The sequence below is a fragment of the Gorilla gorilla genome, chromosome 6, assembly GCF_029281585.2.
Source record: "Gorilla gorilla gorilla isolate KB3781 chromosome 6, NHGRI_mGorGor1-v2.1_pri, whole genome shotgun sequence".
NCBI classification, from domain to species: Eukaryota; Metazoa; Chordata; class Mammalia; order Primates; family Hominidae; genus Gorilla; species Gorilla gorilla.
This window is the reverse complement of record NC_073230.2, coordinates 88,398,780-88,415,803: the sequence shown is the minus strand read 5'-3', so window position 1 is coordinate 88,415,803 and position 17,024 is coordinate 88,398,780. Positions and strand designations below refer to the sequence as shown.

The following is a 17,024-nucleotide window of genomic DNA, read 5'->3' as shown; positions in this document are numbered from 1 at the left end:
GGCTCATGCCTGCAGTCCTGGCTACTCAGGAGGCTGAGACAGAATTGCTTGAACCCGGGAGTCGGAGGAGGTTTCAGTGAGCCAAGATCGCACCACTGCACTCCAGCCTGAGCGACAGAGCAAGGCTTCTTAATTTAAAAAAAAATTTGTATGTAGTGATAATTTATTTTGGTATATGGCATAAACAACTAAATTGATCTTTATATGAAATAATATAATCAGTTGTCCCAACCCCATTTATTGCATTTTTATCTGCTTCTCTATTGATACATTAGGCCTGGTTTTAAAATTATTTTTGTAGAAAAGCATCTGTTTCTGGTCAGTCGATTCTGTTTCACTGATCTGTCTTTTCTTACATCAGCACACAGGTTTAGTGATTGTAACTTTATCACATTTCAATGCCTAAGACTATTTCCATCTCAAACATATTACTCCTTCCTCAAAAACTTTTTTAGGCTGGGTGCAGTGGCTTCATGCCTGTAATCTCAGCACTTTGGGAGGCTGAGGCACGAAGATGACTTGAGCCCAAGAGTTTGAGACTTAACATGGGCAACATAGTGAGACCCCATCTCTAAAAAAAAAAAAAAAATTAGCCAGTTGTGGTAGTGCACACCTATGGTCCCAGCTACTCAGGAGGCTGAGACAGGAGGATCGCTTGAGGCCAGGAGGTTGGGGCTGCAATGAGCTGTGATTTCACAACTGCACTCCAGCCTGAGTGGCAGAGCAAGACCCTGTCTTAAAAAACAAAGCAAAACAAAAAATATTTTTCTGTTGTTGCCTGCCTGTTCCTTCCCCAATGTTAGAATAAGTTTATCCAGTTTAGGAAAAACAAAAACAAAAACAAAAAACACAACACTCTTTTAAGTCAGTTGCATTAAACCTATTACGCAATTGAAGAAACTGAAATCAGGCTAATACACAATCTTCCCATCCAGGAACAAGGTCCTATTTTATATCCCTCAGTAAATCTTGGTAGTATTCTGCCAAACATCATATAAATGTCTCATAAGATTGTTTAACTGTCTGTAGTGAGCCGAGATCATGCAACTGCACTCCAGCCTGGGTGACAGAGCCAGATCCTGTCTCAGGAAAAAAAAGAAAAAAGATTTTTTTACCCTCTATATTTCCTCTTAATTGTTATTCCTCTTGTTATTAATATGCAAGATTACTTTATGAATCCTTGATAATTGTCATTGTAAAAGTAATGCATAGGCGGCCAGGCATGGTGGCTCACACCTGTAAACCCAGCACTTTGGGAGGTCAAGGCGGGTGGATCACGAGGTCAGGAGATTGAGACCATCCTGGCTAACATGGTGAAACCCCGTCTCTGCTGAAAGTACAAAAAAATTAGCTGGGTGTGGTGGTGAGCACCTGTAGTCCCAGCTACTCGGGAGGCTGAGGCAGGAGAATGGTGTCAACCCAGGAGGTGGAGCTTGCAGTCAGCAGAGATCGTGCCACTGCACTCCAGCCTGGGCAACAGAGCGAGACTCTGTCTCAAAAAAAAAAAAAAAAAAAAAAAAAGTAATGCATAGGCCAGGTGCAGTGGTTCCTGCCTGTAATCCCAGCACTTTTGGAGGCTGAGGTGGGCTGATCACCTGAGGCCAGGAGTTCGTGACCAGCTTGGCCAACATGGTGAAACCTTGTCTGTGCATGGTGGTGTGTACCTATAATCCCAGCCACTCGGGAGGCTGAGGCAGGAGAATCCCTTGAACCCAGGAGGTGGCAGTTGCAGTGAGCCAGATCATGCCATTGCACTGCAGCCTGGGTGACAAAGCAAGACTCTGTCTCAAAAAAAGGCCAGGTTTGGTGCCTCACCTCTGTAATCCCAGCACTTTGGGAGGCCAAGGAGGGTAGATCTTGAGGTCAGGAGTTCGAGACCAGCCTGGTCAATATGGTGAAACCCTGTCTCTACTAAAAATACAAAAAAATTAGCTGGGCGTGGTAGCACGCGCCTGTAGTCCCAGCTACTCAGGAGGCTGAAGCAGAAGAATCGCTTGAACCTGGGAGACGGAAGTTGCAGTGAACCGAGATTGCACCACTGCACTCCAGCCTGGGCGACAGACGGAGACTCTGTCTCCAAAAAAAAAAAAAAAAAATTAATGCATAAATCTGGCCAAGATGGTGGGTTATATGCATGTTTACCACCACCCCCTCCCAGAGTCTACTAAAATGATAGCAAAGGGAATTTTTTAAGAAAGAAATCCTCAAGAACAAGAAATATATGAACTGGATGTACAAAAGCAAAATTTGAGAAGCTGGAAACAGACTAATGGAATTGGTTTAGGAGCCCAGATGAGCTAAACCCTAAGCCAGTGTTGGGAAACCCAGATGAATGGCAATTTATACCACAAAACTCTGTAAAGGTTCAGTAATGCTGGCCCCAAGTACCCCTGAAAGTAGGAGTGAAGATGGGTCTGAAAACTAGAGGACATTGAAAATCTACGTCAGAAGCAGGGAAACCTCCATTCCCCATTCCCCTACCCTAGCCCAAAGACGAGAGGTTTGCTTTCCAGAATAGATGAACCAGAGGGCCTCTGGGGGAGCACCCCAGGGATAACTGGCAAGGCAACTGGGGTCTGGTCCTCATACCGAATCCCCCAGCACCGGGGACTATATCTTGGCCTCATCTGTGTTTGGGAAGCCTAAGGCTAGAGTCCCTATATGATTAAATGAAACAAACTTCTCCCATGAAACGCAAAGAACAAAACAAACAGGAAAAACAGAAAGAGGAACCTGGAAGAAACCAAAACAGTTCAGGGAGAATAAAACTTTAAAATACTCAGCATTTCCTTCTACTCAGAAAGCTAAGAGACCTCGTGCATGTGATAAGAGAGGGTGCTTTACAAAGGAACTTGCCAACCACAAAGAAAGCTCTGGGAAATTTAAGATACAATAGCAAAAATAAAAAATTCCATTAAAGGGCTGGGCGTGGTGGCTCATGCCTGTAATTCCTGCACTTAGGGAGTCCAAGACAGGAGGATTATTTGAGGCCAGGAGTTCAAGACCAGCCTGGGCAACATAGCAAGAATCTGGCAACATAGCAAGACTCTGTCTCTATAAAAAAATACAATTTAAAAATTGGCTGGGTGTGGCCTGTCGTGATAGCTCACATCTGTAATCCCAGCACTTTGGTAGGCCGAGGCGGGCAGATCACTTGAAGTCAGAAGTCGAGACCAGCCTGGCCAACACAGCGAAACCCTCCCTGTCTCTACTAAAAATACAAAAAAATTAGCCAGGTGTGCTGGTGCGTACCTGTAATCCCAGCTACTTGGGAGGCTGAGGCGTAAGAATCACTTGAACCCGGGAGGAGGAGGTGGCAGTGAGCTGAGATCACACCACTGCACTCCAGCCTGAGTGACAGAGTGAGACTCCATCTCCAAAAAAAAAAAAACAAAAACAAAAAAACACGGTGGCTCACGCCTGTAATCCCAGCACTTTGGGAGGCAGAGGCGGGCAGATCACGAGGTCAGGAGATTGAGACCATCCTGGCTAACAGGGTGAAGCCCCGTCCCTACTAAAACTACAAAAAATTAGCCGGGCGTGGTGGCGGGCGCCTGTAGTCCCAGCTACTCGGGAGGCTGAGGCACGAGAATGGCGCGAACCTGGGAGGCAGAGCTTGCAGTGAGCCGAGATCGCGCCACTGCACTCCAGCCTGGGCGACAGAGCGAGAATACCGTCTCACAAAAAACAAACAAACAAAAAACAACTAGCTGGGTATAGTGGCACATGCCTGTAGTTCCAGCTACTCGGGAGGATGAGGCAGGAGGATCACTTGGGGCTGGGAGGTCAAGGCTGCAGTAGCTGTGGTCCCACCACTGCACTCCAGCCTGGGTGACAGAGTGAGATCCTGACTCAAAAAAAAAAAAAAAAAATTAAAAAAACCCACCACCAAAACAACCAAAAATGCACCCAAGGATGAAATTTACTTTTGAGTGTGGGAATAAATATGTAAATGTGAGAGGTGACAGCGTGCTGTCAGCCCTCGCTCGCTCTAGGCGCCTCCTCGGCCTCTGTGCCCACTCTGGCCGCACTTGAAGAGCCCTTCATCCCGCTGCTGCACAGTGGGAGCCCCTTCCTGGGATGGCCGAGGCCAGAGCCGGCTCCCTCAGCTTGCAGGGAGGTGTGGAGGGAGAGGCGCGGGCGGGAACCGGGGCTGCGCGCGGCGCTTGCGGGCCAGCTAGAGTTCCGGGTGGGCGTGGGCTTGGCGGGCCCCGCACTCGGAGTGGCCGGCCGGCCCCGGGCAGTGAGGGACTTAGCACCTGGGCCAGCACCTGCGGAGGGTGCGCCTGGTGCCCCAGCAGTGCCAGCCCACCGGCGCTGTGCTCGATTTCTCGCCAGGCCTTAGCTGCCTCCCGGCAGGGCAAGGCTCAGGACCTGCAGCCCGCCATGCCTCAGTCCCCACCCCACCCCACCCCCGTAGGCTCCAGCGCGGCCCAAGCCTCCACGAGGAGCGCCGCCCCCTGCTCCACGGCGCCCGGTCCCATCGACCGCCCAAGGGCCAAGGAGTGCGGGAGCAAGGCGCAGAACTGGCAGGCAGCTCCACCTGCTGCCTGGTTGGGGATCCAATGGGTGAAGCCAGCTGGGCTCCTGAGTCTAGTGGGGACTTGGAGAAACCTTTATGTCTAGCTAAGGGATTGTAAATACACCAATCAGCACTCTGTATCTACGTCAAGGTTTGTGATTGCACCAATCAGCACCCTGTGTCTAGCTCAGGGTTTGCATATGCACCAATTGTCACTCTGTATCTAGCTAATCTAGTGAGGACTTGGAGGACCTTTATGTCTAGCTAAGGGATTGTAAATACACCAATCGCCACTCTGTATCTAGCTCAAGGTTTGTGAATGCACCAATCAGCGCTCTGTGTCTAGCTAATCTAGTGGGGACTTGGAGAACTTTTGTGTCTAGCTCAGGGATTGTAAATGCACCAATCAGCACCCTGTCAAAACGGACCAATCAGCTCTCTGTAAAACAGACCAATTGGCTCTCTGTAAAATGGACCAATCAGCAGGATGTGGGTGGTGCCAGATAAGGGAATAAACGCAGGCTGCCCCCTGAGCAGTATCAACCTGCTCCGGTTCTCTTCTATGGTGTGGAAGGTTTTTTTTTTTTTCTTTTGCTTTTTGCACTAAATCTTGCTGCTGCTTGCTGTTTGGGTCCACACTGACCTTTATGAGCTGTAACACTCACCGTGAAGGTTTGTAGCTTCACTCTGGAAGCCAGCGAGACCACGAACCCACAAAAAAGAAGAAACTCTGAACACATCCAAACATCAGAAGGAACAAACTCCAGACACGCCGCCTTTAGGAACTGTTAACACTCAAACTGCAAGCGTCCGTGGCTTCATTCTTGAAGTCAGTGAGACTGAGTACCCACCAATTCTGGACACAAATGGATCAATTCTGTTTGTGTCAGGTGATGGTGAAAAGAGAAAAGAGTAGAACTGAAGTGAGTGGGACAGAGATTGCTAAGGGTGGCCCTGTATTCACATTGAACAGGGAAGGCTGCTGTGAGATGAAGCAGAGCCTGGTGTAGGGTAACTGGGGAGACCTTAGAGTGAGGCACACTTGGGGAAACCAGTCAGGGATGGGGAGGTACCCTGGGACCAGCAGCAGGCCTCTGAAAAGCAAGAGAAGGGAGCCCAGAGAAGACAGAAATGTGTAGAGAGGAACTGTGGCCTCTGGAGTCAGAAGTTGTTACAGGGCACCCGAGCCCACAGATGGGGTTCTCCAAGGCCAGCTCCAAAGGCACAACGCAGGGATAGAAGAACTGGGAGCAGACCTGGAGAAGCCCCAGGAAGATCCAAGCTAGACACTGATTGGTAGAACGTAATGGGGAGGTTGGGAGAAGAACATTCCAGTCACATGGGACAAGTGTGGCTGAAGACAGGGAAGAGGCAGAGGGTGGAAGGAGGTGGGGAAGATCCTGTGTGGCTTTGAAAGCCAAGGAAACAACTCACTTTTGCTCTGAGTGCCATGAGAGCGAAGGAGCGTTTCCTGCAGGAGTGCTGAGATCTGACTCACGCTTTTTTTTTTTTTTAATTACTTTTTTTGTGATGGAGTCTCGCTCTGTTGCACAGGCTGGAGTGCAGTAGCATGGTCTTCGGTCACTGACCCTCTTGCCTCCCGGGTTCAAGGGATTCTCCTGCATCAGCCTCCTGAGTAGCTGGGATTACAGGTACCTGCCACCACACCCGCTAATTTTTATGTTTTTAGTAGAGACAGGGTTTCACCATGTTGGCCAGGCTGGTCTCGAACTGTTGACTTCAGGTGATCCGCCTGCCTCGGCCTCCCAAAGTGCTGGGATTACAGGCATAAGCCTCCATGCCCAGCCCCAACTCACAGCTTAAAAGCATCCCTCTCGCTGTGGTATGGAGGAAAAAATTATAGGTGAGCGAAGTCAGAAGCAGGGAGACCGGGGAGAGAGGACACAGCTTGGCTTAGCGAGATGGCAGTGCACGAGGTGAGAGTTGGCTGATACTGGTTATATTTTGAAGACAGGGCAGACAGGATTTGCAGATGGATTGGATGTGGGGTATGAGAGGCAGGGAAGGAAGGATGACTCTAAGGTCCTTGGCCTGAGCATCTTGAAGGACAGAATTGCCATTTACTGAGTGGGGGAAACGGAAGAACGGGTTTGGGAGGAAATCAAGAACTCTGTTTTGGACACCTTACGTTTGAGTTGTTACTAGACATACAAATGGAGGTGTGAACAGGTAGATCTCTGAGTCTAGAGTGCAGGGGGAAAATTGGCTGGATATATCAACTTGGAACCCAGCCTGGGCAACATAATGGAACCCCGTCTCTACCAAAAAAAAAAATTTTTTTTTTTTTGAGACGGAGTCTCACTCTGTCACCCAGGCTGGAGTGCAGTGGCATGATCTTGGCTCACTGCAACCCCTGCCTCCTGAGTAGCTAGGACTGCAGGGGAGCACTACCACACCTGGCTAATTTTTTTTTCATTTTTAGTAGAGATGGGGTTTCACCATATTGCTCAGGCTATCCACAAAAAAAGTTTTTTTAAAAAAATTATCTGGGCATGGTGGTGTGCACCTGTAGTCTCAGCTACTCAGGAGGGTGAGGTGGGAAGATCGCTTGAGCCCAAGAGTTGGAGGCTGCAGTGAGCCACGGTTGCACTATTGTGCTCCAGCTTGGGCGACAGAGGAAGACCAATCAGGATACCACTGATATTTAATGACACACAGTGAATGAGATCATCTGGGAAGTGAGTGTAGCTAGAGAGGAAGTTTTAGGACTGGGCCCTGATATTAGGTTTGGGCAGATGAAGAGAAATCAACAGAGACGTCTCAGAAGGAGCTAAGTAAGAGTGAGGCAGGAGAACCAAGGGAGATGGTGTCCCAGAAGCCAAGTGAATAACTCACTTCACAAAAGGGAGAGTGAGGAGTATCAAATGCTGAAAAGCTGAGTCAGATAAAGAAAATGGGGGTGTAAGATCTAAATTCTCCCATGTCAATAGTAGGAAGTGAGTAGATACCACCTAAAACAAGCAAATCAAGCAACAGCAATATTCGCATGCTGTTTAGAAATAGAAGGTTAACACCAAAATAAATAGCTAAAGTTGCTGAAAATAGTTGCCTCTGGGGAGTTGGAAGGGAGTGAGGAGGCAGGTGCAGGAGGCTGCTGTTTTTTTCTAAGTTGTGTGAAATTTGTTGGGTCTGAATTATGTGCCGATTGTATCTTGTACTTGATTGTATCTTGTATCTTGTACTTGATGCGACTGTATCTTGTACTTGTACTTGATTGTACTTGGAAAAGTGTTAAACTAAAAAACTAATAAAAGTACTGGTAATACTTACACATAATTTAAAAAAATACAGAAGAAAGTCAAATAAAATGTAACATTCACCTAATCTCCCCAGTCCCTACCACTTTGTGTGGAAGTGTTCTCACAGATACAGACATATAACATAAATAGAATTAAACCACATACTATGCTGCTCTAGAAATTGCTATTTTTACTTAAAGTAACTTGAATCTCTTTCATTCCAGTATATATACATCTATGTCTTTTTATTTTTTATTTTTATTTATTTATTTTGAGATGGAGTTTTGCTCTTGTTGCCCAGGCTGGAGTGCAATGACATGATCTTGGCTCACTGCAACCTCTGCCTCCCGGGTTCATGCGATTCTCCTGCCTCAGCCTCCCAAGCAGCTGGGATTATAGCCATGTGCCACCACACCTGGCTAATTTTGTATTTTTAGTAGAGATAGGGTTTCACCATGTTGGTCAGGCTGGTCTCAGACTCCTGACCTTAAGTGACCCACCCCCCTCAGCCTCCCACAGTGCTGGGATTACAGGCGTGAGCCACCACACCCGGCCTATGTCTTTTTTTTTTGTTTTGAGACAAGAGTTTCGATCTTGTCACCAAGGCTGGATGAGGTGGCATGATCTCAGCTCACTGCAATCTCTGCCTCCTGGGTTCAAGTGATTCTCCTGCCTCAGCCTCCCCAGTAGCTGGGATTACAAGCACGTGTCACCATGCCCACCTAATTTTTGTAGTTTCACCAAGTTGGCCAGGCTGGTCTGATTCCTGACCTCAGATGATCCACCTGCCTTGGCCTCCCAAAGTGCTGGGATTACAGGCACAAGCCACTGCGCCTGGCCATTTAAAAAAATTTTTTAGCTGCTCTTTGCAGAGCAGGGCTAACTCCTAGTCATTGTGCTCTGAATCAGCAATGCCTTTTTAAATGGCCGCATGCATCCCATGGTAGTGATGTATCATAATTTATTTAATCCCTGTCCCAGAAATTAGCCAGGTGTGGTGGCATGCACCTGCAATCCCAACTATTTGGGAGGCTGAGACACGAGAATCCCTTGAAGCAGGGAGTTGGAGGTTGCAGTGAGCCGAGATTGTACCACTGCACTTTGTTGTTGTTGACAGAGTGACACTATGTCAAAAAACAAAACAAAACAAAACAAAAATTTTTGTTTTGAGACAGGGTCTCTCTCTGTTGCCCAGACTGGAGTGCAGTGGCACAATCATAGATCACTGCAGCCTCAACCTCCTGGGCTCAAGCGATCCTCCTCCTGAGGCTCCTGAGTAGCTGGGACTATAGGCATGCGCCACCACACCCAGCTAATTTTTGTATTTATCATAGGGACCAGGGGGAGCGGGGGTCTCACTGTGCTGCCCAGGCTGGTCTCAAAACTCCTGGGCTCAAGTGATCTGCCCACCTCGGTCTCCAAAAGTGCTGAGATTATAGGCATGAGCCACAGTGCCCAGCTTAAAAAAAAAAAAAAAGACCAAAAAACTTTTGAATGGATATTAGCATTAGGATTATGGAATCATTTTATGAAATGGATTCAAATTGCATAGTTTTCCATCTTTATGTTCTGGAAACTTCTATGTGAGAATTCTATGTTCCTTAAATTTTTACAAGAATTTCGTTTTAAAACTTCCTGAGCATGGAGACCTTATGAAAGGTAGTTCTTGCATAGCATTCTCATTTCTTCTTTGTCTAATGATCAGTTAACTCATTTATGCCAGAGGCTGCAAATTTTTTGTGTGAAAGATCAGAACTTGGTGATGACCTTGAGCAGTAGGATATAAATAACTCCCACAAACTTAGCGTTCTAATAATGGAACACTAGGCATAAATGAGTTAAGGTATACTACTTCTTTGTTTGAGACAGAATCTTGCTCTGTCACCCAGGCTGGGATACAGTAGCATGATCTTGGCTCACTGCAACCTCCGCCTCCCAGGTTCAAGTGATTATCCTGCCTCAGCCTCCCAAGTAGCTGGGATTACAGGCGCCCACCACCACACCCAGCTAATTTTTGTATTTTTAGTAGAGATGGGCTTTCACCATGTTGGCCAGGCTGGTCTCAAACTCCTGACCTCAGGTGATCTGCCCACCTCAGCTTCTCAAAGTGCTGGGATTACAGGCATGAGCCACTGTGCCTGGCCCCAAGGTATACTAGTTCTTAAATCAATTTTTAAAAATATCACCCAGGCCTGGCTCAGAGGTTCATGCTTGTAGTCCCAGGTAATCAGGAGGTTGAGGTGGGAGGATCACTTGAGCCCAGGAGGTGGAGGCTGCAGTGAGGTACGATTGCGCACTCCAGCTTGGGCAACAGAGCAAGACCGTGTCCAAAAAACCCAAAAGACACCCATTTCACAGATATTTTAACATTTAACAACATATAATTGAGCATATACCCACTCGTGACTGCAGCTGGCTTTTGTTGTCATTAGGTTTGCTAGTCTTGTCTATCTTCTTCTTGTTGCTCCTTTAAATAACCAGTTTCTGCATTTATTTTGCCTGTGGCTATCTGTTCCCTAATTTATTCCTATGTAACTTTTCATTACTTTCTTCCTCTGAGTTTCTTTACAGCTGGCTCCTCTCTGGGGTTTTTTCTTTGGAAATTGAATATTTTATTTGTTTTAAAAATGTCTTCCCATTTTAAGTAATAAAAGCATTTCATACAATGAATTTAGCTTAGAGTGTTGCTTTAGTCATACTCCAGGGTTCTTTTTTAAAATATGTATTACTCTAGTTTTTATTTTCTAAACAGTATGTTGTTATACATGTTTTCCTTTAAGTAATTAAAACATTTTAAAATTCCCAATCAAGACATAGCATTTACACTTTTATTACTTTCTCTTAAGAGTGGATGAAGATTTTAGTTCATACTAACTTGAAGACATTAAGGAGCCTGATTTTTTTGTCCTGTGGCTGAGTACTATGTCAATTTTTTAAGGGTGCATGAAACATCTATAAAGAAGGTGTAACTTGTTTGTAGGATGTGAAGGTCAATATATATTAATGTGACCTTAAAAACATATTTTCAATATACAGTAGGTTTTTTACAGATGTGTTCTCACTTATTAAGACAATCCTGGCTTGGCACAGTGGCTCACACCTATAATCCCAACACTTCAGGAAGCTGAGTCGGGCAGATCACCTGAAGTCAGGAGTTGGAGACCAGCCTGGCCAACATGGTGAAACCCCGTTTCTACTAAAAAAAGAAAAAAAATACAAAAATTAGCTGGGCATGGTGGCATGTGCCTGTGATCCTAGCTACTCGGGAGGCTGAGGTAGGAGAATCACTTGAACTTGAGAGGCGGAGGTTGCAGTGAGCCGAGGCTGCACCACTGCACTCCATCCAGCCTGGGTGACACAGCGAGCCTCCGTCTCAAAAAAAAAAAAAAAAAAAAAAAAAAAAGGACAATCCTGTAAAAACACACTGTATGATTCAGCTAATATGAAGTATTTAGTCAAACTCATGGAGACAGAAAGTAGAGGGGTAGAAGGGTGGGGACACAGGAATGAGGGATTGTTTAACACCTGAAATGTTTCCATTGAGGTGGATTGTTAAGCCAATGACAGAATTTAAACCACAGACTTACTTTGATAGTACTCTTAATGGTATAACTTCTTCTCCCATTTTATGTCTCTCTTTATGTTTTTTCTTATGTTTCCTTTTTGTTTTCTAGAGAGCTATCTTTTAGATCTCCAGTATCCTTTTCCTCTTCAGTAGAGATTTCTATATCTTGAAATAAATAAAAAAGCACTCCGTTAAGACATGGGGCTGTGAAATGGGTGAAACAGAAGCTTAATTTAATCTAATTAAAACCTTGTAGTTTTACCTCTATTTTCCTTGGAAGCTTCTGAAGCTTCCTTAATGATGTCTTTCTGAATAATTTCCTTTACTTTTGATCGGGGAGCTAGGGATTCTGCATCTTCAGAGCTGCTTCTCTTCCTCTTCCCTGTTCTGACTTCAGGATCTGGACCTACCTCAATTGCTTTTGCTGCTTGTTCTTTTGTTCCAAATTCCACAAACGCAAATCCCTTTGGATCTCCAGTAGACTTATAATGTGGTATACTTATATAAACAACCTTGCCACATTTCCCAAAGACTCTTTTCAATTCATCTGTGATTAACATTTTTGGGAAGTAACTCCTATTATAAATTAAAAGTAATATTAGAGTTTTTCACAATCAGAATGTCAATAAATTTTTAACTTAAAAAAAATGTTTCCATTGAGGAAGATGCAAGGGTTCTGGAGTTGGATGGTGTGATGGTTGCACAGCACTGTGAATGTGCTTGATGCCACTGAACGGTGCATGTAGAAATGGTTAAAATGACATATTTTATGTTACCTGTATTGGCAACAGTAGACTGTTTTTGATCCTGTGATTTAGTTATCCCTATTTGTGAGTGAGGAGATGAGGTTCTGAGGTCACCCTGCTGATAACTGGTATAGAATCGGATTTAAACTGAGTTGCCTGTTAAGCTGAATTTGAGGAGGAAGAAATAAAATTGAAGGAAGGAAGAAAGGAAGGAAGGAAAGAAGGAAGGAGGGAGGGAGGAAGGAAAGGAAAGGAAAAGAAGGAAAGGAAAAATAATATAAAATGAACTGAGTCGTCTGCATTGAAAGCTGTTAACATTTCACCCTGTTCCCCACTCCCTGTGTGGGCTTCAGAGAGGAGCTCCCTCACCACTAATGTCCCCCAACCTAGAAAGCAGCACACCACGCCTTTCACCCAGACACCCTGTGCCCCCGGGGGGGGTCTGCTCATTCCTCATCTCTCCCCAGCTGTCACGACCACCACCCAGAGGCCCAGCAGCATGACTACCACCTGGAGGCTCAGTAGCACAACCACCACAACCGGCCTCAGGGTCACACAGGGCAAACGACGCTCAGACTCTTGGCACATAAGTCTGGAGACTGCTGTGGGGGTGGCAGTGGCTGTCGCTGTGCTCGGAATCATGATTTTGGGACTGATCTGCCTCCTCAGGTGGAGGAGAAGGAAAGGTAAGTGCCCAGGACCCGCCCTCTCCCCAAGCCTCCCATCTGGGGGTTTCTCAAAGCCCACCTGCAGCTATGGGGCTCCTGAAATATGCAGACCCTGCTGGCTCCCCTCAAGCCCACCGAGGCCGACTTCGTGGCCTGTGCTGAGGTGTCTGCATTTGTGAGGCTCCTGCAGTGGGGCGGGGCAGGGTCACATGTGAGAGCCCACAGCCCTTTTCACACAGCCGATCCCCCCCTAGTTCTTCTCTCTCAGTCATCACTCATCTACCTCCCCTGAAGGTTCCTGGGGAGGAGAGGGGAGGGTCTGCCCTGGGAAAAGGAGAGAGAGAGCAGAAGGGACCAGAAGTAAGCTGAGCTCAGCAGGCACTGGCCAACTGCCCACCTGCCACGGCCTGGCTTGAAACTGCAGAAGCAAAGTAGATAAAGCATAAGCCATAGACTCTGCTCTCAGGGAACTAGGGGTGTGGGGTTTTCAGTTGCCTCAAGGACTAATTGCTTCATTGAGAAAGAACTATGGTAGCACTTAATAAGGGTGGGAAGAAGGAGAGGTAATCAGAGAGGACTTCCCAGAGGTGATATATGCAAAAGTCTCAAAGAAGAAAAAGAATTAGCCTGGTAAGTGGTGAGGGTGGTGTAGAGGTCACTCACTTTCCTTGTGGGTGGAGGAAACCATTCCGGGAGCTGCAGGAAGCTCAGTGCTGGTGGAGGAGGCAGGAAAGGAGAGGACCTTGGAAATCACACCCAAGAGCCTCTGATTCCAGAGGCAGCATGAAGCAGTAAAGGGTGACCTCAGCTACCGTGAGAGACCTCAGTCTGTGGAGGAGTGGCCAGAGGTGGACCAGGCTGGGTCAGTGCAGTGCAGGGGTGAGGTGGAAAGAGGAAAAGGGCCAGATCCTGGAAAAGATTAAGTAATAAAACCAAAGAGGTGAGGTGCGGTGAGGTGGCTCACGCCTGTAATCCCAGCACTCTGGGAGGCTGAGGCAAGAGGATTTCTTGAGCCCAGGAGTTTGATACCAACCTGGGCAACACAGGGAGACCCTGTCTCTACAAAATAATAATAATAATAATAATAATAATAATAATAATAATAATAATAATAATTAGCTGGGCATAGTAGCTGTGCCTGTGGTACCAGCTACTGAGAGGCTGAGATGTGAGGATTGCTTGAGCCCAGGAGTTTAAGGTTACAATGAGCTGTGATTTCACCACTGCACTCCAGCCTGGGAGACGGAGCAAACTATCTCCAACTAAATATAAAAATAATTTAAAAAATTTTTTTTATAAATGACACTTGGTTTGTTGGGCAGGGTGGCTCATGCCTGTAATCTCAACACTTTGGGAGGCCAAGGCAGGAGAATCTCTTGAGCCAAGGAGTTCAAGACCAGCCTGGGCAATTTTGCAAAACCCCGTATCTACAGAAAATACAAAAATTAGCTGGGTGTGGTGGCGTGCGCCTGTGGTCCCAGCTACTCCAGAGGCTGAAGTGAGAAGACTGCTTGAGCCTGGGAGGTCGAGGCTGCAGTGAGCCGTGATTGTGCCACTGCACTGCAGCCTGGCTGACAGAGCAAAACCTTATCTCAATAAATAAATAAATAAGTTGATTGTTAGATTGATGTAGGGGCGAGGGAGCAGGAATAAGCCCGTTTCCACTTGAGTGGATGAGGCTGTAATGAAATCACCAAGTACAATGGGGAAGAGAGGAGATCACGCTTGGTGGGGAACGATGCCTCATTTAATTTGGGATCTGTTATACTGGAGATCCATGTGTGGCATCTCAGCAGAGTTGTCCATTGGAAACTCAGAGTACACATTTACAGTTCAAAAGAGAGGACAAGGCCTGAGGCATTAATGAGTTCCACCCCAACATCCTCCAAACCTGATCTGAAGTTACCATCAAGAATGTTTGCAATGGGCTATGCATGATGGCTCCCGCTCACGCCTGTAATCCCAGCACTTTGGGAGGCCAAGCTGGGCAGATCAGTTGAGCCCAGGAGTGTGAGACCAACCTGGCCAATGTGGTGAAACCCTGTCTCTACTAAAAATACAAAACTTAGCCAAGTGTGGTGGTACGCACCTGTAGTTCCAACTACTGGAGAGGCTGAGGTGGAAGAATTGCTTGAGCTCGGGAGGCAGAGGTTGCAATGAACTGAGATAGTACCACTGCACTCCAGCCTGGGTGACAGAGTGCAAGGAGATTTGCCCTATCAGCTATGAAAGCACAGAGGGGAGGAGCATGGGGTTGGGGCTGCCTGCAGTCAGATCCTGGCCTCACACCTTCGCCAGGGAAACAGGCTTGTTGGTACAAAGGCTATGCACCTCACCTTCCTCATGGGCAAAGGGAGTGAAGATAGTACCTATGTGGGGTTGTCCTGATGATTAAATGTACTGTGTTTAGATCTAGCAGAGGGTGTGCCACAGGAGCATCAGCAGTTAGAATGACTAAACAGTGGGCATTAAACCAGGGAACACTGGCTCTCATGGGAGCACCATCGTATGAATACATTTAAAAGACAAAACAGTACAATATTGGTATATTCATACACAGATAAAGCAATGGAAGAAAAGAGGAAAAACCTAGGTATAACAGAATGAAAAGAGACCCAAATATATGTGGGAATTTAGTTGGTTAAAAGGTTTCTAATCAATGAGGAAAGATGAGTAATTCCATGAATGGTGCTGGAACTATTCAGTAGCCATCTGAGAAAAAATAACATTATCTCCTTACCTCATAATTTGTACCAAAATAAATTCCACAGGGATCAAAGATTTAAATGAGAAAAAAAATAACCCTAGTACCAGAAGAAAATGTGAGATTATTTCATAACCAGTAGAGACAGTCTTACTCAGTATGACCAAGCCCCAAAGCCATGGATTAAAATATTAAAATCTGGCCAGGTGCAGTGGCTCATGCCTGTAATCCTACCACTTTGGGAGGCCGAGGTGGGCAAATCACTTGAGGTCAGGAGTTCAAGACCAGCCTGGTCAACATGGTGAAACCCCGTCTCTACTAGAAATATAAAAATTAGCTGTGCATGGTGATGCGCCCCTGTAATCCCAGCTACTTGGGGGGCTGAGGCATGAGAATCGCTTGAACCTAGGAAGTGGAGGCTGCAGTGAGCTGAGATCACACCACTGCACTCCAGCCTGGGCGATAGAGCGAGACTCTGTCTCAAACAAAAAAAAAAAAATTAAAATCAACCACTTATGATTTTTTTTTTAAATTCTGCAGAACAAAAACCACAGCACTTTTCTCCTGAGAATGAGTAAGAGGGTCAGGGAATTGAAGAGAAAGTTTGACATAGTCACTGAGGAAATGGGAAGTGGAGTTTGAGGATTCAGCTCAGATATGAAACTGTAAATCTATGATAGCAGTGTTGTGCATGGCTGCATTTTTCCCCAGCAGTAGTCAACCATTCAGATTTTGAGACCTTAGTGATTTGTGTTGGTCAGGAATTGTTGTCAGTTGCTACCACCAGGGACCAGAAGTAAAAGTAGCTTAAACAAGACAGAGTTGGGTTATTTTTTTCCTCTTGTAAACAGATCTGGAAGCAGACAGCACATCACTGTTCTTAGACACTCAGGTTCCTACCTTTCTGATTCACCAGCCCTGATGCTGGCTTCTGTCCCAAAGGTTGCCTCATAGCCCAAGATGGCTGCAAGGATTCCAGCCACTATTTCTGGGTTCCTGGCAAAAAATAGGAGGAAGGAAGAAAGGAAAAAAAAAATACTATGCCTCAACTCTCTGTTCCCTTTTAAAGAGTCTTTCTGAAAGACCTAACAACAACTTCTTCACGTGTGAGAGCCCCGGCCCTCTCCACACAGCCGATCCCCGCCCCTCCGACCCAGTTTATATCTTACTGGCTAGAATTTGGTCACATATCCCACAGCTATCTGTAGGGGGAACCCTCCCACTCCAAATACAATCAATTTTCTGTAACTAAGAATAATTGAATAGATATTGGGTAATCAAATACCATTTCTGCCATAAGACACCCCCAGGATTAGAGATTTGCCAGCTAAGTGTGGCAGAAAGACAGGAGATCACAGGTCAAGGAGCTAGTGAGAAGGCAGGAATGAAGAGCAGAGGGGTCAGCAGGGAGTCTGAATAATCTGTAGAAAAGTAGATTATCACAGGATAAGAGTTCAATGAAGTCTAAGAACAGGTACAGTGGCATAATGACAAAAGACAGCTGGAATGCTTCCAAGCTTATTCTGTGAGGTCAGCATTACCATGATACCAAAGCCAAA

General features: G+C 46.1%; 1 protein-coding gene across 4 annotated transcripts in view; it reads left to right on the top strand.

Annotated features, from left to right (window-relative positions):
* Window positions 1–17,024, top strand: part of PILRA (paired immunoglobin like type 2 receptor alpha) — a 60,822-nt gene that overhangs the window by 10,103 nt on the left and 33,695 nt on the right. For 3 of the 4 annotated variants that reach the window (XM_063708235.1, XM_063708236.1, XM_004045895.4), the window contains exon 4: window positions 12,561–12,779. The exons of the other annotated variant lie outside the window; for it this stretch is intronic. In XM_063708235.1, the coding sequence (XP_063564305.1) occupies window positions 12,561–12,779 (219 nt within the window). The remainder of the gene's footprint in view (window positions 1–12,560; window positions 12,780–17,024) is intronic. 4 annotated transcript variants of the gene reach the window in all.